This window comes from Neofelis nebulosa, chromosome 16 (genome assembly GCF_028018385.1).
Source record: "Neofelis nebulosa isolate mNeoNeb1 chromosome 16, mNeoNeb1.pri, whole genome shotgun sequence".
Taxonomy (NCBI): Eukaryota; Metazoa; Chordata; class Mammalia; order Carnivora; family Felidae; genus Neofelis; species Neofelis nebulosa.
The window spans coordinates 62,503,477-62,530,221 of NC_080797.1; the positions used below are offsets into that span (position 1 = coordinate 62,503,477).

The window sequence follows — 26,745 nt, forward strand, 5'->3', positions numbered from 1 at the left end:
AACCACCCAGGCGCCCCGATCATCTTTATTAACATTCTTTCTGATTCTTAAGAAACTCTAAATGTAAGGACAGGACAAGGAGTACAGAGACTCCCATGCAGATTCTGTGGAGGTGTCTTTCAGGCTCCTTTATTAGAGCTGTAGAAGGTGATGACACAATTTTGTTATTACATTTAACTTCACAATTTACAACTTCTTGTGGAAAACAAAATTGCTGCCACTGTGTTGCAGTGTGACCTAGGCTGGGAAAGGAGTTGGGAAACTCAAATAGGTGATGTGGTTAGGAGGGATTAGGAGTGTTGCTGACACCTTTATTGTTGTCATAATGCCATTTATGCAGTAAGTAGAAATCAAGATTAAAAAAAACATTTCCAAACACAGGTTTTCTCTTCCTTGATATGAAGTCTTGCGTTAAAACTACTTTCATGTAAAACAGACATGATTAGACCCACAAAGAGAGCCAAGAGAGAGACTGGCGGGAGAGAGACAAAACCAGCCCCAGGGAGGGGGTATTATGAAAGGAGGGTGGATTTACCTGTGGCAGCTGAACGAAGTGGAGAGAGAAGGCAGGAGAAAGGGATCTGAAGTGGAATTAAGTACAGTGTGAGTGATGGAGGCAAGAGGGAAGGAAGAGCTGGGCCCATTTCTTTGGGTGGGGCAGGGAGCGGCGGTGGGGGGGACACACAGGGGAGAGACATGGGGTCAAGCAGCAGAGCGGAGGGGGCCATAGAGGCCACAAGATGTTTGTGACTCAGGTAACGCTGCTTGAAGGGGCCTTTACTCTTAGGTCAAGAAGTTCTGAAATGCGCTTTACAATGTGTCACACACAGTTTGGATTCATGAAAATCCGTTCAGCATTACACAGCACTGATCCAGTCCTCAGATGCACTGAGATGAGGGCAAGAGGTTCCAAACCCTAGGAGTTTGTGGTTTCAAGACGTAACCCTCTGCACTTCCCTTACTACTGAGATAGTAAGGGAAACTTAAATATGGGCTGTATAATTTGCAATGACATCTATGGAGCTAGAGTGTATTTGATAAGCAATATGATTTCACTCCTCTGTGAAACTGAAGAAACACCACAGATGAACATATGCAAAGGCAGGGAAAGAGAAGAGAGGGAAGCAAAACAGAAGAGACCCAAATACAGAGAACAAACTGAGGGTTGCTGGAGGGGTGTTGGGTAGGGGATGGACTAAATGGGGGATGGGCATTAAGGAGGGCACTTGTGAGGAGCACTGGGTGTTGTATGTAAGTGATGAATCACTAAATCCTACACCTGAAACCAATATTACTCTATATGTTAACTACCTAGAATTTAAGTAAAAACTTGAAAAAAAAGAGGAAAAAAATAAACTGAAATTAAAATAAATAAATAAAGACTATATATTTGATAAAAATATATTATCAACGTTGTTTCCCAAATGTGATAATAATGGGGCTCTGCTTATGTAGAAGAATCTCCTTGTCCTTAGCAGACAAGAGAGGACATATTTAGATGTCTGCAAATTCTCAGAGATTCAACCAAAAAATTATATAATATACAGATCGTATAATTATTACATGAATTATATCACATATTACAGAAAGTGTATTGAACTATATTACACATGCAAAAATTAGAGAGCGTGCATGCACAAATGTGACAATATGTTAATAGCTGGTGACTCTGGGTGAAGTTTCACTGGACCATTTCCCTGACTTTTCAGTTGAAGTTTTTCAACTGGGGGGAGGAAAGAAGTTCTAGCCCTGGGAGGGCTGGGGAACCTCTGGTCAGTCAAACCTCCCTGCGGGCCGGGCTGGAGCACCCAGAATAGCTTATCTCCACTCTCCCGGCAGTGCCTACCCGCCCCTTTCCTCCGGCCCAGCTCCTTTCCTCTGAAGCGAGGAAAAGAGCCAGCTAACTTGATTAGTGTTTAAAAACAACACACCCAGGGGGAAAGGAGAGAACAGAAGTACAGGAGACTCAAGTTTCTGGATGGGCTTGAATAAGCCACGGGGGACCTGGAGCACCTCCAGCTCTGCCCCTCCCTAAATTCAAGGGAGTCCCTTAGTTAGAGGGAAAAAGTCTGTTTAGTTTATTTTCATTCAGCAGCTTAGTAGTAACGGAAAAAAAATGTTCTTTTTCTTTGAATAGGCCCAGAAAAATCACACAAAACTGCAAGAAGGCAAAGGTCTGCTGACTTGCTCCCTCCTATCCAGCCCACCTACCAGCCACCCCACCCCCCACTCCCCTCTGGCACAGCACACAACTGACTTTTCCAGATTTGCCACTTGGCCTTGTCACAACCTCCCCCAGGCACCCACCTCACCTCTTCCCTCCCTATCTCAAAAAAGGACATAAAGAACTGGACCTCAGGATCCCGGGAGACCTCCCCCATGCCATCAACCACCTGGCAGTGCCTGGGGCCCAGGCCACTGGGCTGGCTCTGGGACATTGCCTCCTTGTCTACACATTGCTGGGGTTCATCTCTGTTCTGCAGGCTATGGGGCTCCGGGGTTAATGAAAGGATATCCACTCCTAGCTTTTAAAATGCCTATGGCTTAGGGGCACCTGGCTGGCTCAGTTGGTGGGGTGTGTGACTCTTGATCTTGGGGTTGTGAGCCCCGCAATGGGCGTAGGGATTATTTAAACATTCGCTCTTAGGGGCGCCTGGGTGGCTCAGTTGGTTGAGCATCCGACTTTAGCTCAGGTCATGATTTCTCGGTTTGTGAGTTTGAGCCCCACATCAGGCTTGCTGCTATGGTCATCCTGTCAGCCCACAGCCAGCCTCAGATCCTCTGTCCCCCTCTCTCTGCCCCTCCCCCGCTTGCACTCTCTCAAAAATAAACATTTAAAAAATAAATAAGATCTTAAAGATAAAAATCAAATAAATTAATTTTTTAAAAAGCCTATGATTAAATACCCACTAACAAGTACCCTAGGCCCAAGGTTGGGGTGGCAGCAAGGAAGCTGCTGCCAGGTGCCAGGGGAGCCAACAGGAAGGAGAAAATGAGGCAGACTGCCCCACACTGGCCTTCTCTCTACTCATTCTGTCACCACATAGATACAGGGCTGAGGAATCACTCGCTTGCCTTAAAAACATGCTATTGACATCAGTAAATGAGCATTCATCCTCCCATTCACCAACAGCCAACGGAGGTCAAGCTTGAGGGAATGTCCCTGCACAGAGACATTCCTCAGAGATGGTTTCTGCAAGCGGGCCCAAGTCAGTACCATGAGCTCTGCCTAGAAATAAGGGGGCCGTGTCAGCCTGTGGTGGGTCTTGTGCCCACCCCAGAAAAGCAGTTCACCCTCTGCCTAGGTTTCTTCTCAAGGCTGGTTTCATCTATTTTCCAGCTGGGTCCCTCCTAGGATGAATTTTCTTTCCTTAGCGTGCCCGTTAAGGTTAAGCCCAGAAACGGATTCACCACAGGCGTGGGGTGAGTCAGTTTCACTTGCCCCAGGAATGGAGACATGGGGTGACTTATTGTATCTTTGACTCCACACCCAAGCCTGTTACTGTTACATGGGATACCGCAAACCTCAGAGGCGTACAGCCGACTGTCCACAGCTCCGTGACTGGAAAGAAAATCGGCACAGCCCAAATCTGTACTGCCGAGAAGCTGTCTCCACCACACCGCGCCCTGGGCGTATTGCAAAAGGGAGGTGGGGAGCTGGGAAACTGTGGCTTGTTTGTCATTGAGGTCTGGGACTTGGCTGGTGCACGGCAGCATGTGCCTTAGAGTGAAACCTGAGGTGTCCCCAGTGGGCCCCAATTTGACTGCAACATCTGGGTAGAGTCCCAGCACTCCGGGCATTTCCCACTATCGTTTCAAGTCCTGTTTGCTTAAAGCAGAGAGATTAGGGTCACAGTCACAGAATGAGTTGGAGGGGACTCAGACCTCATGTTAGGCAGGGCGCCCCCTCCAGCCCCTCACTTAGAGCCGAGGACTGTGACACCCAGAAGGGCTGATCTTCGTCAGGAAGCACGAAGTCTGAGGTACCTCCTTGGACAGAAAAATTACCGCATAATTTTCCCTTTGGCTACACAGACATCTTTCTTTAAAAAGTCAAATCATGACCATATCCCACTGATTCATTAAAGCCAAATGAAAATTAAACGTCTTCAGGCAGCCCTGCCTTTGTTCTCTCAAATAAAACCATTTGATGACTATGAAGGAGAAGGACCGGCCACTTAGTGGCTGAATTTCTGGAATTACCTGTGTTTCTCTTTGGAAGGGAACATCAGGGATGTTTCTGCAAGCCTGCCATTGGAGACAACCGCCTCCAGCCAAGCACCCCTCTTCCGAGGCCACATCGCCCATTAGTGAACTCTTTGACATGCCTCTCCAGATTTCATCAAAATGCTCAGACGACTCTAAAAAGCCCCCAAAGAGGAATTTCTGAGGTTTTGCTAAGTCCGTTAAAACTGCAACATTATTCTGTCTTCATCCTCACCCCTCTGCCCACCCTCAGTGTATGTTTCTTAAGAGGCTGAAAGAAACAGGTTTGAGTATCTGTGCTGCTGTTACATTCCTGAAATGTCCCACATGGATCACCAAAGTGCTGAGGGGACTTTTGATTAATTGCGAAGCAGTCTCAATCCGCTCTTATTCAGCTTTCGTGAAAACAAAACAAAACAAAACAAAACAAAACAAAAAAACCATGCACGAAAAGGCTTGCTTAATTTGCAAAAGCCCCTTAAGAACCAGACTCTCATAGGCGCCCGGAAGCAGCCACCCCCACCCCAGGTAGGAAAACCACCTTTGGGCATCAGTGGCCACACAAAAGCAAGGAATGCGACACAGTCAAAGCTGTGTGTTTCCCTCCACTCCTAAAAACCCTAACACTAATGCTGCCATAGTGCCCCTCCGTTTAATTAAACACAAATCCCAACGTTGCTTTCTTAGACATTTTTCCTATGTAACTGAAGGCAAAACACATTAAATATTTGATCTAGTCTTACCATGATGAGAGCTAGCAGGCTCATAAATAATCCATTGACCTGGTTCATTTTTCTGAGCAAAAATGATCACAAAAATACATACACACAAGCGTTTGTAAAGTCTGACTCTTAGAAATTCTACCCCTCTCAAGTTCTTCAGAACCCCAGCGGAAAAAGAAATTCTTTATGCAAAAGACCCAAAAAGGAAACTGCTCCTCGGGGTTCTTTAGCTCCAGAGTGTGTTTTCACTTAGTTAAATGTACAGTTATTTTTTTTTTAAAGCAATTGATGGTTACACCTTTCAACCATGTAAAACAGCTCGTTGGCGGTTGAGTTTCCCATAAATTCTGAATGGCCTGTGAGCTGTCTGAGCGTGCATCAGCTCTGCCAGTTAAACAACCCAAGCGCAGGGAGACTCATCCCACTTAAGAGTCATTCAGAGATTTCTCTGGATGTTTGGGCATTTATGTCAACCAGAACTCACCCTGCCGAAATGCCTTTGCACAAAGCCACCTGCACACCACAGCGGTAAGTAAGGATCAAACAGAAGCCGTGGGTTCAAACTAAAGCAACTTTTCCCAACGCGCAGGACAGCACTTAGCTTAATATGGTCTTTACAGGGTCTTGCTCTGGTGCTCAGGACATCAAAAAAGCCGCCTGCGTCCGTAGACAAAGGAGCCCTCCAGGTCCCCTCGTCCGCTCGGCGCTCGCTAGTCCCGGGCGCGCCGGCTATTCCCACCCGTCCTCCCCGCAAGGGCAGCGGCAGGGCAAGGAGCCCACCGCGCGGCGCACGCCCTCGTCCTCGCCCCGGGAGGCACCGCGGGCTGGCTTGCGAGTTCGCAGAGAGGAAAGGCGAACCCACCTGCCGGGAGACCGTGGGGAGGCTGGTCCGGGGCTCTCCGAGGCGGGGCAACCCTCGCGCCCTCGAGGCACCGGGGGCGCCGCTGCCTGTACTGGAGCTGGCGCCCAAGCGGCCGTATTTGTACTCTCGTTCCCTCACATGGTCTGATCTCTAGATATCCGCCGCCAAAGAGCTCTTTAAGAATTTTTGCGTCACTTTGAGCCGCAGAAACTTTACGGGTGTCCCCGGTCGTGCCTCGGCCTCCCACCTGGGGTAGGGGTGGCCGCCCGGGGGCTCGCCGAGGGTGGGGGGCTGCGCCGTACGGGGGAGGGGCAGCAGGGGGCGGGGCCCCGGGGGACGTGAGGGGGACACGCTTCCTAGGGGGACGGTGCTCTAGGAGGCGGGGAAACCCTGGGGTGGTGGGGGGCTGGCAGAAGGCCGAGCAGAGCAGAGATTCCCAACTTGCTGGCTCTAACCTTTCGGGGGAGGGGGCTGCTCCACAACCGACAGGTGTATTTCCTTCCCCACCAACTTCTCCCCGAACTGGGTTTAGGTTTCTGTTCAAAGTCACTTATTCAGAGCAATCTTTCTAGACCACGGACACCTCCCCATCACCCACGTCCCGAATCCTGCTCTGTTTTTCTTTCCTAGGACTTGGCACCTGGCATTCCCGAGTTTATCTGGCTCCACTGTGGGATGTGCGCTTGGCCAGAAAGGCCCTTGTCTAATTTCTGGCTATCTCCAAGAACCCCAGCAGTGCCCAACCTGGTGGCTCACACTAAATCCTGGCAGACAGAATGAATGAATTCTTTCTCGTTTTGCTAACCCGCCACACATCAGAGCTGTCTCAGAACAGATAGTATGGGTGGTGATCTGCAGAAGTGGATATGCCTGTGGTGTTGCTGGGGTGGATAAATTACTACAATATCTTAATTATCTCAAGAGGTTCAACAGGAGCTTATTGTTTTGAATCATATTAATATACTCCTTTGATAACTTTTTTTTTTTTTTTTTAAGTTTAAAAATGAATTTCAGGGGTGATGGGTGGCTCAGTTGGTTAAGCCTCCAACTTCAGCTCTGGTCATGATCTCGCTTTGTGGGTTTGAGCCCTACATCAGGCTCTGTGCTAACAGCTCAGACAGAGACTAGAGCCTGCTTCAGTTTCTGTGTCTCCCTCTCCCTCTGCTCCTCATCCCCCTCTCAAAAATAAATAAAACAAAAAAAATTTTTAAATAAATTTCATGTTATTGGCTGTATTGTCTTTTCAGCAAAATTATATTTTACATTTGAAAAGAGTACTTGCTTTGGGATGTCCCTGAGGAAGAGATGAGAGGGGAGGGGAAACCACCTCCCTCCTCCCAAAGGGGGCCAGGGATGGGGCAGAGTAGAAGGAAGAAAGGAATTACAAGCTTGCAGCCCCTATGTGCATGGAGGGACTGAACCCACAAAGCAGAGCGTGCACTGAGCTGAGTGGAGCCAGTGTCAGCGGGAGCAGGCGGGGTCCCCAACCTGGGAGGAATCAGTGTGAGGCTTTGGTGCCACCTAGACGTCAGGGTGGCGATTGCAAGGGGCCGGGGCTGCTCTGGTGAGCCAGCTGGCATCCAGGGCGGCAGAGCCAGGCTGGTGATTCCTGCGCAAGATTGGGAATTTCACCTCAGGCCAAATCCCCAGGAGGCAGGGGCCCATGTGAGCACCTCCCCGTTTCAGATGAACAAGTTGATGCACCCAGGGCTCTGCTTGGCCTTCTTAAACTCATGTGTAAGCACAGTATGAACAAGGGGCTACACAAAAGTAGGGCGCCCGTCTGAAGAGGGGGAGGGGCAGAGCTAAGGAAGGAGGAGACCAAGAGTGGGACCACAGGCTGTAGGAAGCAGTGGGGGTGACTTCAGCCCTTGGCTAAGGCTCTACCCGATCTGTCCTCCACCTTGGTTCCAACGTGGCTTTTTAAGACCACTTGATAGTCTCGCGATCCTGTTGACCCCACCACTCCTGGCCTTTTTTCTAGATCCTAATACCCATTTCTGCTCAGCCACTCCAGGCCCCTCTTGGTACTGCCTTCTTTGGTGCTATACTGGCCTAGAGAGTGGGAATCCCATGGATCTGGGTTAAATCTCAGCTCTGACCCTCTATTGCCTGTGTGGGTTTGTTCCCATGCAGGGTAAGTTCCTTTACCTCAACCTTCTGGCCTTTGAGTCCCTGGTCTGTAAAATAGGGATTCTGTGAGTGGTGGGCACCGCCCACTGGGGGGTGTGAAGGGGGGAAGGATCCCTCCCACTGTGCACTTCTCCTCCCCAGGGAGACTTCCCCCATCTCCTCTCTGGCCTTGGACCACCTTGGACCACCCAGGCCTGACGTCTCTCCTCTTGCTCCCTGCCTGAGGGTGCTACCAGAAAAAGCTATTAGACTTACACAGACTGCACCCTTTCCTCGTTCCTTCACTGCCTCCCTGGCAGAGTCCATACAAAATGTCCCAGATGGTCCATCTTCTCTCTAAACACGTGCTTTCTCTTCCTCTTGTCTCTGTGGGTGCCACCAATGAAACATCACTTAGCCTCAGCTGCCCCACCTTTACCTCAACGAATCTGAATCCAGCCCCTCTCTCTTCCCTAAAGCGAACTCTTCCCTGTCCTGCTTCTCACCCTCACTGCCACAACTGCCCAGTCATCCCCAGAAGCTGACTCTCCCCTGTGAAGATCCCCCAGTTCTGGCACCCTATTCCCTCTGCCTGTGGAGCTCCACTCCACTGCCTATCCTCCTTCCACATCAGGGCGAGTGGACAGATGTCATGGTCTATTGCCAAGCCAGGGCAGCCTGTACCCTTCCCCATCGTCCATCTCCATCACACAGCACCTTCCTGACCTGGGCACCTGCTCCATGCCAGGCAGAGGAAGACAGGAGCTGTGCCCTTCGGAGTCAGGCAGGAGGTCTGTGCTGAAGACAGGAGGCAGCAGGGAGACTGGAATGGGAGAGGCATGAGGAAAGCGGTGTTTCAGGGAAGGATCCCATGGCTCCTCCAACCTGGGCTAGAGGACCAGCGGGGCAACGGGGGTGCTGGAGGCAGACAGGTTCCTTAGCAAGTAAGGAGTGAGGCCGGGAGGCACTAGTACAGACAGGGAGGAGGTGGAAGTGAGAAATCAGGAGAACCTGTGAAGCCCAGCCACTGGTTGCCCTGTTGCCAAAGCGATGGGGCTGTCAAAGACTCCGTGAACCTGGGTGAACTTGGGTGACTGGGTGAGGAGCCCTGCCAGGCAATTGTGGTTCAGCAAGAATTTTCTCTTACTTCCGCTAGCACTAGCCTAGAGATAGCGGGGCTCCACAGAATAAACACAGCCCTCTCTCCCTCCCCACACATAAACACTGCTACCAAGAAGACCCACTTTCTGGGTGTCTCAAGGCTCAGCAAACCGTTCTCCTGTGGAGCCAGACCAGAAGAAACCCTGTAAGTCCAATCCTCTCCCTCCAGAACGCCAAGTGCCCTCTGTGTGCCCTGCTCTGTTCTGGTTAACACAGTAACGGAAGATGAGGCCCACCCCTTCTTGTGGGCCTTTCCCCAGCCTTTCTAGCCTTTATGGTGTCTGTCTGCTCCATCCCTTCCAAAGCACCCCACCCCTTGATTTTTCAGGGAGGTGACACAGTTTTGGAGACTCTGTTCATGTTCAAGCATGTGCAGAAGATAGCACCTGCAGGGCAGGATTTGCTGCTACTGTGAACCCCCAGAGGGCTGGGCAGGCATTCCCCTGCACCAGGGCCTCCTGGATCCAGATGAAACAAGGAAAGAGGATGGGAGGGGCAGCCCCATCCAGAGTGCCAGGAGGGTGACCTCGCCAGGGCTCGGGCAGGAGTGGAAGGCTGTGTCAGGCTCAGTCCTGATAAAGATGCTTTGGTCACCTTTCCTGGCCCCATTCTCTTTCATTCCTTTTGAGCCTCCTGCCTTTGCTAAACCACCCTCTTCCCCCACAGTTTACAGTGATGGTGACTACCCCATGCTCTGTCTGTAATATCTTTGAAGCAGGGTTTTGATGTTTACTTCCTTCCTACAGAATTTCCTCCTCTGACTGGGGACACCCTTAGCCGGGGCCACATTCTGGAGGACAGCTGTTTTTTCGCCTTCTACCTTGGCAGAGAAGTGTCAGTCGGGAGAAGGGTGGAGTCCCAAGGGAGGGCCCCCACAGCCCTGTGTGCACCTGGGATATAGCCCTTTGACCTCTCCGACATGCCCACCTCTGAGGCTCTGAGTTCCCAAGGGAAGGGCCTCTCTACCTCTCTCCATGTCTCAGCACACAGGAGGCCCCGCGAGCACAGGTACTGCCAGTGAATGACAAGGAAATGCTTTTTACTCTTGACAGACTCGGAAGTGCCATTAAAACCACGGCCCTGGCAGCTGGCAAGGAAATCCTGACACACCCAACAACAGAGTGCCCCCCAGCTGGTGGAAAGGGTGAGGCAGATTTGTCTGGGCTGTTTGGGGAGGTTCACAAGATTTATTGTTCAACGAGAAAAAAGCAAACCACCGAACAGGTGTTACTCAGTTTGCCAAGCAGGGGGAGGCTGATGAGGTACATTGAAATCTAAGTATATACCAGTGAAAAAGAAGAACAGGAGGAGGGGGAGAAAAGAGAGAAGGAAGGAAGAAAAAAGACAGACAGAAAGAACACAGGAAGACATTCTAGAAGCCCCAAGCCTTATCACAGAGCAGGGCAGAACTTGAAGGCTTTCTCAAGGGCGCGGCTGCACCTCACCGGGTATAGACGGTAACTTCCAGGCCAAGTTACTCAGCGCCATTGTACTTTAGTCTGTTCCCTCAGGAAGGGGGCATCTATTTGCACTAATTTACTAGCAAGGATGCGGTGAGCCAAGAAGTGAAGTTTAGGGCTTCTCTCAGGATCAGATGAAGAGGGACAGAATTGTTTTTAGAACTCCTGTCCTGTGCATCAACCCCATGAGGTCAGTCCTCTCGCCTGGAGTCCTACTGTCAGTGCCCCTTTGCCAGCTCACGATTATGAAACACTCACCCTTCCTTTGGCTTTTCTTCCCTTCCAGGAGCTTCAAGATAATGTGTGCCTCTTTGTAGTGGGAGGTTTCCCCTCAGTCTCCTCTTGGTGTGCTCATCACCCTCATCCTTGAGGTCTGTGGTCACTGTGGTTTTAATTTAAAACCAGTCAGTATTTCTTTTCTTTCTCCAACTTCAAGCCCTTTTATAACTGTTCTGGCACTTACTAGAAGAAAGACCTCATTCATAGAAAGTCACCTTCTTTTTCCACTGGCTCATGTATATCCATCTTACTGTCCCAGCAAAATGATACACTCCTAGAGGGGAGGGAACTGTTTGGACCCCAGACGGCCAGGCACAATACTGGACATGGAGAGGCTCTGTCAGAAGTAGTTATTAATAAAAGCTACCATTTATGGAACATCTATCATCTACCAGAGTCATTCTACACATTGTCTTTTGTCCTTCTCCTACTGTAGGTAATACACAGCAAAACTCTTTGGCTGCATTTTGCTGTAAATGGTTTTAAAAATAAATGACAGACTCCCTCCTTTTCAAGTTGTGAGTCTGCATATTTAATACATTTTAAAAACTTTTTAATTAAATTTTTTAAAGTGTATTTATTTTGAGAGAGTGACAGAGGAGGGGGAGGGGTAGAGAGAGAGGGAGAGAGAGAATCCCAAGCAGCCTCTGCACTGTCAGCACAGAGCCCTATGCAGGGCTCAAACCCACGAACTGTGAGATCATGACCTGAGTTGAAACCAAGAGTCGGACACTTAACTGACTGAGCTGCCCAGGTGCCCTTCATATTTAATACATTTAAAAATGATTTTTCAATAAAAGTGCTATGGATACTGAGGCTCAAAGAGGCTCAGTAACTTGTCCATGGTTATACAGACTCCAAGCAGCAAAACCAGCCTGCCTGTCTGAGTCCAAAAGCCCTGCACATCCCACTGTGCTGGGCTGGTTTGAAAAGAGGAAGGTACAAGCAATGAGAAAAGCAAACTAAACTGTGTGGGTTTTCCTTCTTTTTTCGACTCCCCTTAAGTAAGTCACCTTCATGAAGTCTGGACCTTTCTGTTAAGCACTAAAATGAGGGTCACAGAGGCTTTGTTCTCCTGCTACTCGTCCCTACTGAGCAAGTTACAGGAAAGGAGACTTCAGATCTATGTATAAACTTTTAATTGAGCATTGCTGTCGGAATGTAGGGCACTTTCAATCAGCCAGCCAATCAGTATTTACTGTGAGCCAGGCTTGTGAACACTGCGGTGAGCAAGACAAAGCCCCTGCCCTTGGGGAGCTGACAGTGAGTATTGACTTTGGGGAAAACAGACAAATACATATAAATAAATAGGATAATTTCAGAAAGTGGTAAGTGCGGTGAAGAAAATAGACCCCAGTCACAGTAGAGAGGGATGGGTGTGGAAAAGGTAGAGGCAGTCAGGGGGTGGGGTGGGGGGAAGCTGGCTACCTAAGTGAGGTGCTCAGCCATGACCTGAGTCATGAGAAGCCAGCCATGCAAAGACCTGCGGGAAGAGCTTTAGGAAGAGGGAACAGCAAAGAGGCGGGAGTGAACTTGGTGTGTTGGAGGGACAAAGGAAGAAGAGAGCAGTTAGCAGGAGCAGAGCAAACAAGAAGGAAAGGGAGGAAGTTGAGACTGCGGAGGTAGGCATAGGCCATAAGACTCCTGCCATTGAACGTTCCAAGTAAAACTCCAAGGATTTCTTAACTGTTTTGGACAAGTTTGGATGAGTTAACGTTTATGGTCCCCGGCCAGGTGAGGTGCAGGGAGGCTAAGCTGTAAGTCAAACACATGCTGGTAGTTCCCACCATATGCCTGCCCTGCCTCAGCTCCCTGTTCTGCTGAACTGCAGCTGATTTTAAAAAATAAAATAAAAATGGAGCACATGGGTGGCTCAATTGGTTAAGCATCTGACTCTTGATTTCGGTTCAGGTCATGATCTTGCACTTTGTGAGACTGAGCCCGTGTTGGGCTCTGTGTTGACAGTGCAGAACGTGTTTGAGATTCTCTCTCTGCCCTGCCCCTGCTCACATTGTTTCTCTCTCTGTCTCTCAAAACAAACAAACAAACAAACAAACAAAAAAATAACTTTGAAAAAACAAAAATACCGTCATGGGGCAGCCTGAGAAATGGTTCCAGAGAGTGCTCCGTCACATCAAGAGGAGTTATGGAACTAGAGGTTTTCTTTTTCTTTTTTCTTGGAACTAGAGTTGTTCTAGCGGAGTAAGCAAAGTGAAAAAGAGCAGTTAGTATTCAAACCGCACTGAGAGAGAGGAGCACAGATGGGCTCACCACCTCCACAGTCCTGTTCCCAAATAACTGCAGCTGGTAGGAATTGAACATTTGCTCCCTCCCTTTCTTCTTTTCCCTTTGTGGTAATGCGGAGAAGGCTAGGAGTTTGAAAAGGGAAACAAAAACAACTCTGGCTGGTTTATTCCTAGTTTTCAATCAAATTGTATCACAGGCCACAGGGAGGAAGAGTCAGCGTCAAGAGCAGCAACAATGGTTCAGACAAGTTGTCCTAAACATGGGAATGCTCATCTGGAATTACTTAGAGAAGTCCCACTTGACCGAGGCCTACGGCTGGAGTCAGCAGCAATGCTCACACACACCATGTGACTGAAGGAATTAGAGCACAAGGGCCCTGGCTCTGCCAGCAGCAAATTAAAATTAAGCTGCTCTTTAAGGACAAGCTGGATCAAGCAGATGGGTCCACAACCACATCCTGAAGGCATGTCTCATTATCAGGTCTTGGCTTCTTGGAAGTGTAGGGTCAGCATGACTCTACATGTCTCCAGAGTCATCCTGGCTGGCAAAGACTTTCCAGAGGTCAGAGTATCAGTTAAAGAGTTCCCAGTCACACCTTCCTATTTCTGTGCTCAGTGGTCACCCAAACATTAGCAAGTTCCTCCAATTCAGGTCTCTGGTTAAACTTTTGGCTCATTTCCCTTTATCTCCAGCAGAGAAGACATATGCAATGCTGTTTGTTTCACCCCACTTGATCCTGATTTTATTTCGGAAATCGCTTTTATTAAATATGTTGTTATGAAGATTATTCTTTTATATATTGCAGATTTGGTTTATAATTTGTTTAGGACTTTTGCATCTATGCTTATGGGTGTGATTCACATGTAATTTTTTCTCTTACTATCCTTGACAGAGTTATGCCAGTGTCATAAAATGAGGCTTTATGCCATAAAATACTTCTTTACGTCTTTCCTTTTGGGCTAATCAAGATTCCCCAGAGAAGATTTCCAATCTCCTGGGCGCTAGAGTTCTAGGAGTCCAAGATGGCAGAGAACATTCAGAATGTAACTACTCACTTAATCCCCTTATGGTACTTTCATCCTCAGTTATGTTTCTGACTTCCAGACCATAAACCGTTTTTCTCTCTTGAGAATAAATCTTGAATGGGCTGAGAGAGCAAGGGAGGGACAGTCACCAGCTGCCCAAAGTAGGGAGGGGATCTAACAGACACACCCAACCTTCAGTAACCCTTCTTTCACTCCCAATTCCCTTAATGGTCATCTGGAACTACCATATTGGGGAATTACACAATGTAAATTGGTTTGCTTAGCACTGGCTGTCTCCACCATTGGCTCAGGATTCAACTTTTTCAGCTCTGCTAAATTGTTCAGTGCCTCTGTGGGCTTTCCAGCTTATTGTTTCTCCTCTTCTGTTGCTCCCAAGTTGTGGATTTAGGTCTTCTAAACAAATCCCTCTACTGTCACATTTAACAAAGTTAAGTGTATCTTCTAGTTTTTAAATATCTGCAGTATCTATCATGGTATCTTCCTTTTGATTTCTTGTGTATGTGTTTTAATTAGTCTTGCCAAGATCTGTTAATTTGTTGTTTTGTTTTTTTTTTTGTTAAGGCTTAACTTACAGCTTTGTTGATCCTATCTTTAATTTCTGCACATTTTTTTAATGTTTACTTTTTGAGACAGCACAAGTCGGGGAGGGATACAGAGAGGGGGGACAGAGGACCTGAAGTGGGCTCTGTAATGACAGCAGCAAGCCCGAAGTGGGGCTCAAACCCACAAACTGTGAGATGACCTGAGCTGAAGTCGGACGCTCAAGCGACTGAGCAACCCAGGTTCCCCAATTTCTGCACACACATTTTATTTCCTTCTATTTTTAGATTTTGCAGTTCTAATTTCTTGACATAGATGCTTAGCTCAATTCTCAGTCTTTCTTCCATTCTAATAAAATTTTAATACTATAAAATTTAAGTACTGTTTTAGCTGTATCTGTCATTTTGATATGCAGTATTTATCATTGTTTAGGTTAAATTTCCTTTATGATTTCTTATTGGACCTAGGAGCTAATTTCTAAACATATAGGAACCTTCTAGTTATCTCTTTAGTTTCTAACTTAACTGCTTGGAAATTTGGTGAGGTTGACTCTACTTTCCAGCGTATAGTTAATTTTTGAAGAAGTTCCATGTGTGCTCAAAAAGAATGGACAGTTATTCGATGCAGTGTTCTAAATAGATGTCCATTACACCAACCTTACTAAATGCTTAAACCTTTCACTTGAGTTTTTGGTTACTTGACCTATCAACAATTAAAATCTTCCATTATAATACTGGCTTATTTTTCCATATAGGTATGTTTTTGCTTTATATTTTTTGAGGTTATTAGGTACATACTAATTTATAATTTAGAATCTTCATATTTTTCCAGAGAATCAAGTAAACATATAATTATGTAGTGACTCTATCTCTAGTAATGCTTTTTGTTTTAAAGCCTACTTCCAGGGCCATTGTGTTGTACAAATCCAGGGAGGCTGTGAATAACATACTCTGGAATCAGTCTGGTTACTCAGAGTAGCCCTAATTTGGTAATTATTAGTATAGCCACACCAGATTTATTCTGGTATCTGCCTGATAGATCTTTCCTATCCTTTCTTACATCCCAGGGTTGCTGATGTCTCTTATAATCAGCTTATGGCTGAATTTTTTTTTTAAAACTCCAGTTTGACAGTGTCTTTTTTCTGGGACATTTAACACATTTATATATAATTATTGACACATTTAGATTTCTCTCTATCTTATTTTGGACACTTTCTTTGTCCTGCATTTTTTTTCTCTCACCATGTTGTCTCTTTATGGATTATATTCTTGCTTAGAAACTATATCCTGCTTATTTTTTAGTAGTAATGTAGAAATATAGATATATTAAATAGGTATATAAGATATATAAATTTAGAGGGGCACCTGGGTGGCTCAGTCAGTTAAGCGTCCGACTTCGGCTCTGGTCATGATCTTGTGGTTGATGAGTTCGAGCCCCGCGTCAGGCTCTGACAGCTCGGAGCCTGGAGCCTGCTTCGGATTCTGTGTCTCCCTCTCTCTCTGCCCCTCCCCCGCTCATGCTTTGTCTGTCTCAAAAATAAACATTAAAAAGATATATAAATTTAGATAAACATTTTATACATCTAGATACAGATATTTTTATACATTTTATATAACTAAAAATAGATATACAAATCTAGAAATCTAGGATATGTTATTAACATATCAAAGTCTAAAGTTAATCAATTTATTTATCTTCTACCTGAATGATATAAAGAATATGTTTAGTCCAATCACCTCCCTAATTACAATTATCTGCTTTCATGTATTTTAGTTTTGTCTTTCTCTGAACCCTATTAGACTTACCCACACATACTTTTTGTTTAGATGATGCACATATTTATCATATTTCAGATCTTTCATACTGGAACACTTTCCTTCTCCTTGGGCAAGTTTTTGACTGAAAATGTATTTTATTTCGTCTTTGGAAGATAGTTTCATGGAGTATAGAATTCTAGGCTCACAGTTAACTTCTCATAGCACCTTGAAGAAATATTTCTCTTTCTTCTTGCTTATATAGTTGCTGATGAGAAGTTAGTTGTCAATCTAATTGTCTTTTCTTTGGAGGGAGGTAATCGGTGTTCCTGGATGCTTTTAAGATCTGTTCTAGGGTTTTGCCATGATGTGTCTAGAAATGGATTTACTTATCTTGCTTGGAATAGGAATACTAGAATATTATAAACACTTTGATTAAAACTTGAGCCTTTATCTAATGTTATCTTGGAAAGTACTGTGACAGACAATATCCCCTGCTAGGACCGAGAAGATTCTTAGAAAGTCAGAAAGGTAGGGGGCTCAGGCACTGATGGAAATGTTGATAAGGATGCTACACTTTTTGCTTTCAGTGAAAGGGATGTCCAGTCTCAGTGAAATACATAGTCTTCAGCCAATTCCGAGGCTGGACCTAGCAGAAGCCAGTGAGGATCAGCGTAGACTGGGAAGGATCATCTATCCCATACAGAAGCTGAAGCAGGGAAGCCCTGAACTATCTTGCTGTTTTCTATTTTGAAGAACATGAGTCACCTGGCTGCTTTCCTTTGTTGCTAAAGAAACTCAGATCAAATAAGCCACTTACTCTCATTTAGCAAAGTGTTTTATTCAAAAGCTTCTCAGCACCATCTAGTTGTCAGAAAGAATGGTATCACTTTTTCCTGCCCACCCAACTCCCAATTCCAGAGGCAGAAGGTAAGCCATTTGGCCAAGCTCCCCTTAATGATTAGAACTCAGATCATGATATAGTTTTGGCTGTTTTCACACTCCTCTTTTTCTCTAAGCCTCTACTTAACCCTGACTTGAGTAGAGCTGTGTCCCCCCCCCCCCCCCCCCCCCCGCCACAGTTCCAAACAACAGGAAGGAATCATGTCAGATCTGATCAACCTCCCATTCCTGGGCTATTAGAGGCATATAAAATTACCTTGAAAAAACCTGAATTCAGTGACTGCCATCTAGGAGGGACAGTGATACTGTCAGGCAGCATGCAGTTTGAAAGCTCAAATCTTAGGACAACCCTCCCCCAACTCTACTCTAGAAACACGGAGCATCAGGTCCATTTTCTCTCCATATTCTACAATTGCTCATCCTCTCCTGTCTTATTAAAACAGACACTAAACCAAACCTTTTTGACAGACTTAAGACACACAATTACATCTGATTAAAATGCTAAGAGATCCTGAGCTGTTGGAGATGAGGAGAGTACATAGTGTGACCTGATCTTTCCCTTTAAGAATATTTTGTTTCATCATAAAGCACACTTCTCCAAGAGGTTCCTGGAAGAGCAATCCAAGTATCTGACTGTGTCCTGTGGGAACCCGTGTAACTTTGGCTTCAGTCCCTGGGTCTGTCCTTTGTAGCCACTTCAGGTCCCATGGGAGGAGGAAAGAGCTGCAGGCAGCATCACTTGGCCAAAGCCCCCATGGGGTCCCACGCTGGCAGGACAATGGGTTCCTGCTCTAACACAGCTAGCACCTCTTCAGGGACATGCTTCCTGTCCACAACCACTTCGTAGACATATTCAGAGAACCATTCATCTGTCATGCACAGGTAACCTGGAGAAAAGAACAAAAGCCTCATGAATCCAGAGGGCAAGGGGAAAAGAGCAGAAACCCCACAGGCACTATAAAGAAGTTTGCTACAAAACTAATATTTGCACATGTTTTTCAGCTTTCTCATCTATAACCTCACTTAATCTAAGTCTTATTAACTATTCTGTGAAGCAGACAGGCCAGGCAAGGCTATAGTTTTATCAGTTAGAAAACTGGGGCTCAGAGTAACTAAGTGACATGTCCCAGTCACACAGGTGAGGTTCAGACCTGGGCCTTAAACCTAAGACTGTTACCAGATCCCATGCTGTTCCATTGCCCAGGCCGTCAGGGCTAAAGAGAGCATGACCCTGAAAGATAGGTGGAAACGCTTCTTGATCACACAGCCACACCACGGGGATTAATCTCCATCTAGGGTCAGAAGGGCAAGCACACAGGGTCCATTCTTACCTACCTTCTCACCATCACTGGCTGTTCTCCTACCTTTCTCGCTACTGTAAATTCCTACAACTAGCTAAGCTGGAGAGCTGAGAGGAGACCCGAGGGGGCCATGTCGTCATTCCCAGGAGCCCCTTTTAGCAGATGATACTGTATAGGTCAAATGATAACAGTCTTTGCTGGCCTCGTGGGAAATCTGATGTGAGATCAGGTAGAACTGGAAGACTGAGACAGCATCCTGACCTCTCTTCCTCAGGAAGGCCCAAGCGTTTCTGGACCTCCAGTGGGCGGACTGGAGACCGGCACAGCTGTACCGGCACCCAGGCTGGGAGCTCAGCTGAGAGAAAACATGGCGTCATCAGCTATCCAGCCATCTTAGAAATCTGCCCTTTCCCATTGGGAAGATTAACCCATATCTTGGGCTCCACTAGAATGAAACAAATTCCCCTTCAGGAACATATTCCAACAAACTTAAACAGCAGGAAAACTGCTTCACTTGAGTCACTGATAATATAAAGAGCAAAATTAAAGCGAGACTACAGTGTGTGTATTTGAAATAAGAATCGGCCAAGGAGAGAGCAGAGAGCACAGAACTGTGAATATACACAGGAGTCCTGCTCCTCCCATGCAAGGACTCACAGGGACTAGCGATCATCTTCGTCATCATCACTATCGTCACCATCGCCCATCTTCCCACGGCACCTGGTCTATACCAGACACTTGAGCCATTTTTTTCTCAAAGTGTTTGTGCAAATCTATATGCTGTATCCTTTCTCACTACAAAGAACCAAGAGAAGGAAAGCAGATGTAGGTATTTCTCTCAAGGCGGTCCTCTGGTGTGGCAGTTATCAAACTTCTCAGCCCTGGACCCAAACTGTATGTATTCTCTTAAAATTACTGAAGACCGTGAAAAGTTGTTTATGTGGGTAATACCTACTGATACCTACCGTATTTGAAATTAAAACCTTAAGTTAAAAATACTAATTCATAAGAATCAAAAAACATGAATGTAAATAACATATTTTTAGGAAAAAATAATTATATTCTCCAAAACAAACTAAACTTCAGTTAGAAAAGTGGTTTTGTTTTTACAATTTAATGTCTGGCTTCATGGAAGACAGACGAATTCTTGTATCTGCTTCTGTCTGCAATCTGTTGTTCTGGCTGAAGTAGAGGAAGTAAAATCTGGCCTTATACAGATAGGCTGCTGGAGAAGGGAAGACCCTGCAACCTCCCTCAAAGGGAGGTTGACAACTTTGACAACTGCTGCTCTAAATGCCAGACTGATTTAAGTAATTAAAATGCAACATGAAGGTAAGCTAAATGGTGCAACAGAGGACATAATCTGACATAAAACCACAACTATTTTGGCGAGGTCACCCTGTGCCCAATTCTCCTCTTCACCTCTGACAGAAGCCAAAGACAGCTCGCTCTGATGTGGCACAGGGTATCTGTTCTCATAAGAAAACACCCCAGAGAAGTGCCCAAGGGCTCCTTCCAAGTCACGTGAGGGAACACATCTTTGTCCGCGGATGCAAGCCTCCTGATCCGGCTCTCTTCTTCTCGGCAGGGGAGACAGGAGAGGGGAACACAGACAAACGCTGTAGCCTGTGCTGTTTCTGGTTTCTGTCTTAATTATATTCTCCAAAGGCCCTGCTTTGCTTGCGTCAGCCAGTCAAGGACCTGGCCCTTACTGTCACCTGCACCACTGCCAGTAAGTTCTATCAACGGATAGATAGTTCTATCAACTGACATCAACTCTAAACTTGGTCAGCTGAAGGGCCAGTACTTGCTGCATACTAAGTAACTGCTTCCTGAGAAATTCATTATCTGCCCTCCCCAAAAGGAGTTTTCAGTGGGCATGGAGACCAGACTACTGAATACCACACCATTTGAGACATCAGTCATCCTCCCGCCCCCACATAATGCAGGCTAAATCAATCCCTAGCATAACTCTGGACAGTGAGGCAGGTGAAGGACAGGGGCAGATTCATGTAATAAAGTTCTGTGTCCTTATGACAATACTATCATCACACAATCAAATGAGTCTTCAAAGAATGCACAGAGAAAATGGACAATAAGTACATCTACACTATCTTGTTCCAAAAGCAGATCAGATTAAGTCCTCACAAATTAAAACTCCTATCAATTGCAATCCACCCTTTTAGGACCTGCCTGATTAGTCTCTCTCTTCAGGATATGAGTTCTCTGGGGGCCTACAAAAACCTCACAGTCTAGGTGGCCTCCAAGTAATTGCACCCTGAGTAGATAATGAACTTGGGGCTGCTCTAACTGTTGTATACTGTGTGTCTTGGGAGTTTGAGTTTAGGATCAGTATGTCTGAAACCCAAGTGAGTGCTGTGTAAGGAAGCAGCAAAGTACCCTTTCAGGCAGGTTTAAAGTGGCCATTTTGACTTGAACAAAGTTGCAGCTTCTAGCCCTTCAGCACTTCGGCAACTAGAACAGGCGTTCCCCAGGGAAAACGGAACAGAAAAATCTGCAACAAGGATCCCAAGGTTATATTTTGGGAAACAGGTAAATAGATAAAGTCAGCTTTAGGAACGAAGGTGAAATTAAATTTTGCTTAAACTTTAAAGTGATTGTTTATATGCAGTGAGAAAGAAATAAAATAAGTTAGTCCCTCAAAAAAACTGGCAATGTTTCTGTATTTGTTAAGAAAAAGGGTAGTGTTGGTCTGTAAAGAGAAAAACGGTGTCTGTTGATACAGCTCTAGACGGATTAGGCCAGATTCACTCAGAAACAGAAAAGGTGTGAATAGGTTAGTTTAAGGGAAAGAAGATCTTTACCTGAGAAAACAGTTTTCTGAAATTCTACCAGAAATCTAACATTTAACCTCTCAGACTTCATTAAGGGGATAAATACACCATCATTCATGATTAGGTCAATTTTCGATCTTGCGCCGTCTTTGGTCTACGAGGTACTTCACCTCACTAACAAATGATTTGTGGTTAACATGGGGTGGGGTTTTTAGGGCTATTTTTGAAAAGAATGTGACAAAATCAAGTTTCTGTTCTGCTCTGATGGATGTGTCTGGCAGCATGGACCTAAGGAGGCTGGACTGTCAAGGCCTCATTAAATCACTGCCAATCTTTCACCTGATGGTGATAATGCAAGGTTGAAGAAAGCCTCCGAGAAAGGAAAGCAAAACCTCACTGGCATTGTTCTATTTCCAGCTTCCTAATAAATAGTGAGAAACAGCTTCATGGAACATAGCCAGTCATTTAAAATGAAGTTGCAAAGGCTATGTAGCAACACGAGAAATATTTAAGTGATAAAAGTAAAGTATATTAAAAATGATATACCCTATATAATTACAACCATGTTACAAATCCAGATACACAGGTGAAAAAAACTTACAAAAAATAACAAAATGATAATTTTATACAACAGGGTAGGTGATTTTCCTATCAAAATTTCTGAATTCTTATGTTGGTTTTTGACTTCAAATACTAAAGATTACCCAAATAATTAACGCATATTAGAACAGATTTTGGAAGCATGGGAGGAGGAGGAACAACACAAGGAGGAAGAGGAAGAGGTAGATGAGGAGAAGAAGAGAATAAATTTAAAAACAGCCTACAATCCCACCACCTTGGGATAAGCCCTGTCCACATTTTACACACAGCCTTTGATAGTTACTGCGGGTAGACTCTATACATTTAATAAAATGAGACATCATACACACTCTTTTATTACAAAGTACCACACAAGCTGTCTTCCAATGCATCTCTTTCCATATTGATTAAAAAAAAAATACATCTATCTACACCATAATTTTTAAGCGCTGAATTTGTATGAGTAAACCAATTATGATCAATCCCCTACTGTTGAAGTCTGGATTGTGTTTTCATGCTTAGAAACAACATTGCTATACGGGGCGCCTGGGTGGCGCAGTCGGTTGAGCGTCCGACTTCAGCCAGGTCACGATCTCACGGTCCGTGAGTTCGAGCCCCGCGTCAGGCTCTGGGCTGATGGCTCGGAGCCTGGAGCCTGTTTCCGATTCTGTGTCTCCCTCTCTCTCTGCCCCTCCCCCGTTCATGCTCTGTCTCTCTCTGTCCCAAAAAAATAAAAAAAAAAAAAAAAAAAAAAACGTTGAAAAAAAAAAAGAAACAACATTGCTATAAATATTTTTGCAACTAAATCTTTGTACACATCCTTAATTATTTAATTTTCTTATGTGTGTTTGCTTGCTATTTACAGTTTTCTTTTGTAAAGTGCCTGTCTGGCACCTCTGCCTATTTCACCTGGTGTGTTTGCCTTTTTCGTAGTGATCAGTAATAACACACTATATATTTATATATTATAAAGGTGGCATACATTTTTTCCTATCATATAATTTTCACTCTAATTTAGTCTAGGATGCTTTCTAGTCAACTAAAACTTTTTATTTTCATGAAATCAAATTTATTAATCTTTTCCTTTATGATTTCTAACTTTGGTGCTATGCTTAATAAACATCTTTCTACTATTATAATAAAAAATAAGAGAAAAAAAGAACGATGAATGGTAAGAAAACATTATAAGCATAGTCTAAATGAAAACCCACCACTCACTTAAGGCCTTGGCACAGTCTAGTCTCCAATTAGGAACATATACAATTTCAACAGATAATTAAATGGTGATAATCTGTCAACCACTTTTGTTGGGTACCCACTGTATAAAGCCGTCGTAATACCTTACATTTCTATTGAGTGTGTTGCAAATGTGCAAAATGACACAATCCCTTGAAATGGAATTTGGCAATATCTAGACAAATTTCAAATGCATTCACCGCCTTCACTAATGCCATTTCTGGGACTTTATCCCACAGACACACAATACTTGCATGAACATAGTATGTATTTATGCACGATAACTAATACTTTTTTAGCACTTACTATATGCCAAGCACTGCTCTAAGCATTGTGCATATACTAACTCACTGCAATACTGTTTGTAATAGCAAAAAAACTGGAAGTACCCCAAGTTCCACTAGTAAGGGAACTGATTGAATAAACTATGGTACATTCAGACAATGGAAAATAATGAAGCTGTCTCGATATGGAAACATACTGATATGAAACTCCTCCAAGACATGCTGTTTAGAGGAGTGAGAGCAAGAGGCAGAGCAGGGTAATACGGCGTGTTACCTCTGCTGCACTAAACCACACTGCAAACATACAACGAAACTAACAGAAATGGTAACCTGAAAGAAGGGAAGGGGAAGGGAGTGGAGAGTGACAGAAATGGAAAAAAAGCCTTCTCTTTATATGCTTTCTGGTAATTTGATTTTGGAACAATGTGATTTTATCATTTGTCAAAAGAATTACACTTTCAAAAGCAAAACGAAACAAAGGCATATGCATAAATCTGTAGGAAGCTTCACTTCACAATGCAGTTTCACATCCACTGCCCTTGTTTTGATTTTAATCCTACAACAATGCTACAAGGCAGGAAGGGCTGGTATGAATTGTCTAAAGTCCTGTAGCCAGTAAGTAAAGCCCGCATTCAAACCTCCGTCTTCAAATTCAGAGTCTTTTCCATGAGGTTCAGCTTCCTTCTAGAGAGTGCTCAGAGGCTAGGTAGTTATGGCTTAGGCAATAAATAACAGCACGTAATCTAGTTCAGGAAACTGAACTTCACCTGCTCACACATTCCACATCAGCAGTCATGTGCCCAGTTTTTGTGAGGTTTGCTTATAAGGTATTTTGTATCTTTAAATCAGAGATGCCACGTGTTCCAAGGGCATGCATTGAGAAGACAGAGAACAGGTTGGGGTGGATGTTTCAAAAACAAAAGAGAGAGAGAGAGAGAAAGAAAGGGAACCGCAAGTGCTATTTATGAGACAAACATTGGACACTGATATGAGAAGAGGCTTCTTTTCCCTCCAGAGTTAACACAAAAGTTTGGCTATACGGTGAGTTTGGCTATTCAATTTCCTGAACCTTTCACTGATAAGAGAAAGGATACTCTTATAGCTTGGTATTACCTGTGGCTTTTTTTTTTTTTTTTTTTTCCTTTCCAGAAACAAAAGCTAGAGAGCTTACAGAGTGAAAAATATGGTAGGGAAAGAGGGCTGTTTTGGCTTGTGGGTTGTGTTTCTTTAAACCATCAAATCACAACCAAATTTAGTTATAGCAGAAGCACAGGCTACTGAAGAAGTGTCCTCTGCTAAGGAGTCCAGAAGAAGCCTGTCTACCTCAGGGCTGAGGAGAAATGGCAACGTACCAACCAGTCTGATTTCTCCTTTTCCTGGACCCGTGAGCACGACCCAGGCGAGCCTGAGAGCACACACAATTCTGCCAGATCTTGAACGATGGACAGGAGAGGCAAGTACAGATTTAGGTGTCATCCAAGGGTCTATTTTCTCACTGAAACTCAATGACTTCTCTCTGACCCCAAAACTATCATGACTCCTGTTTCAGGCAAAGCTTGCTTTTCAATCTTGAAAGCTCACACTATTTCTTGGCCTCATTCCTCAGATGTGCTGAAGCACGCTCCACATGCCAAGACCCCTCCTCAGCTACCCTTTCTCTGGCTGGCCTCCCACTTCCTTTCCAAAAAAAGTCGCAACCCTAACACCTTTCTTCAGACTCCACTCACCCTTGAAGACTCACTAAGGAGCCTTCACAGCTCAGTCACTCACCAGCCACCTTACAGTTTACCCCTATAGTATGTTGCACTTCATCCCTATAATTAAAAACTACATGTGTGGCAAGATTTACAACCTCAATCGTCCCAGCTTCAATCCTCCTGCCCTCTCACTGCACCTAGCATTTGAAGGGATTAGTCCTGCTGCTGATGTGGCAGAACAGCAACCCCATCCCTCGTACAGTTTCCAAAACCTGCCTAAAGGCCTTTTCCCTGGACGCATCTTCTGACTGCTCTGCCGCAGCACGATTTACCACCAAGTTCTCTGGGATGCCATCTAGTCCCTTGACTCCTTGCTAACCCCTCACCCACCTCAGCTTCAGTGTCTTCCTCCTGTCTCCCCTTTGTGGGGGCCCTCCCCAGTTCCCATTTCTCCGTCATCTGCCCCTCTTGGAGAAATCATCTCCTTTTCCTTTTCTGGGTCTACTTATCCTATATCTTACAGTCTGAGGAGCACACCATGAGTGCCGCTTCTGTCACATCATGGCCCTCTTCAAATCCCCTTCCTGCATCCCTGATGAAGAAGTATAAATTCCTTGGTGGGCCAGACATTCACTCCACCGTGGTCTGAGCACGGTTCCCTGCAACCCATCAATAAATGTGAGGTGATGCTCCTGCTAATGGTTTTTTTCCACAGCACTAGGTTTATTCACCTCCACTGCTTTCTCTCACGAAACTAAGCCCACAAGATGAGTTACTCATCCGGTAAACTGGTGATGTAGCACGATGGTTGCACTACAGTCCTGAATTCTTAAGAGGTCTGAAACTGGAAGCGAGGGCAGGTTAAACAGCTCTCCTCTAGAAGAGAAAGTTTAAGGGGCCTTCTTCTTGTTCTGCCTTCATTTGTCCATAGGTAATAGTAGCGACAGTCACAATGACAGCTAATATTCCGAACACTTCTTATATGCCTGGTACAGTTGTCGCGACAACCTGAGGCAGGTATGGTTATTATCCCTACTTTATAGATGAGAAGCATAAGGCTTAGGTAGGATAAATACCATGACCAAGGTTATACCGCCAATAGGTGGGACTGCCAGGACCTGGGCAGTCTGGCTCTGGGTTCTGTGCTTCACCTTTATCCTTCTGAAACTAATGCAAATACACCTTGGAGACGATCAGGTGAAAACAGTAGAAAGCAAACACATGGCACAAAACTCTACGATGAATATGAGGATATTTGTCCCTGAAACTTATGCCTGGTTACAGGTCAAGAGGAGCCACTGTCCCATAGTTTGTCCCCTCTCACAAATGGTAGCCCTTCTTAGTCATACACTTTGATAAGGAAGCAGCGGTCAATCCGAGATCACAAGCTTCCTTTGTTTTACTCACTCACATGTACTATTTTTTAGCCCAAGTCATGCAGCCTCTTTGGTTAATAAAGATAGAGGATGAGAAGTCCCTTTGAAAGAACTCTGATACTTGGTAACAGCAGCACTTTTCCCAAGCTAGAAAAGACATGAAAACATTGCAGTGCAATAACAAA

At 45.2% G+C, this 26,745-nt stretch overlaps 2 protein-coding genes across 7 annotated transcripts in view; both read right to left on the bottom strand.

Moving 5' to 3' along the window:
* The window catches only part of SLC6A4 (solute carrier family 6 member 4), a 47,299-nt gene extending 31,282 nt beyond the window's left edge, over nt 1-16,017 (bottom strand). The window contains exons 1-3 of one of the 6 annotated variants that reach the window (XM_058704070.1): nt 16,000-16,017; nt 12,890-12,996; nt 10,782-10,905 (exon numbers count right to left, since the gene is read on the bottom strand). The gene's annotated coding sequence lies outside the window, so the exon portion shown is untranslated. Of the gene's footprint in view, nt 1-5,412; nt 5,746-5,790; nt 5,992-10,781; nt 10,906-10,986; nt 11,130-12,889; nt 15,890-15,999 lie in introns of those variants that run through there. The other 5 variants (XM_058704068.1, XM_058704071.1, XM_058704073.1 and 2 more) reach the window with 5 other exon arrangements.
* A 1,192-nt stretch (nt 16,018-17,209) lies between these two features.
* Nucleotides 17,210-26,745, bottom strand: part of BLMH (bleomycin hydrolase) — a 47,681-nt gene continuing 38,145 nt past the window's right edge. Inside the window, exon 12 of the mRNA XM_058704085.1 lies at nt 17,210-18,179. Coding sequence (XP_058560068.1) covers nt 18,028-18,179 — 152 coding nt within the window. The 3' untranslated portion in view covers nt 17,210-18,027. The remainder of the gene's footprint in view (nt 18,180-26,745) is intronic.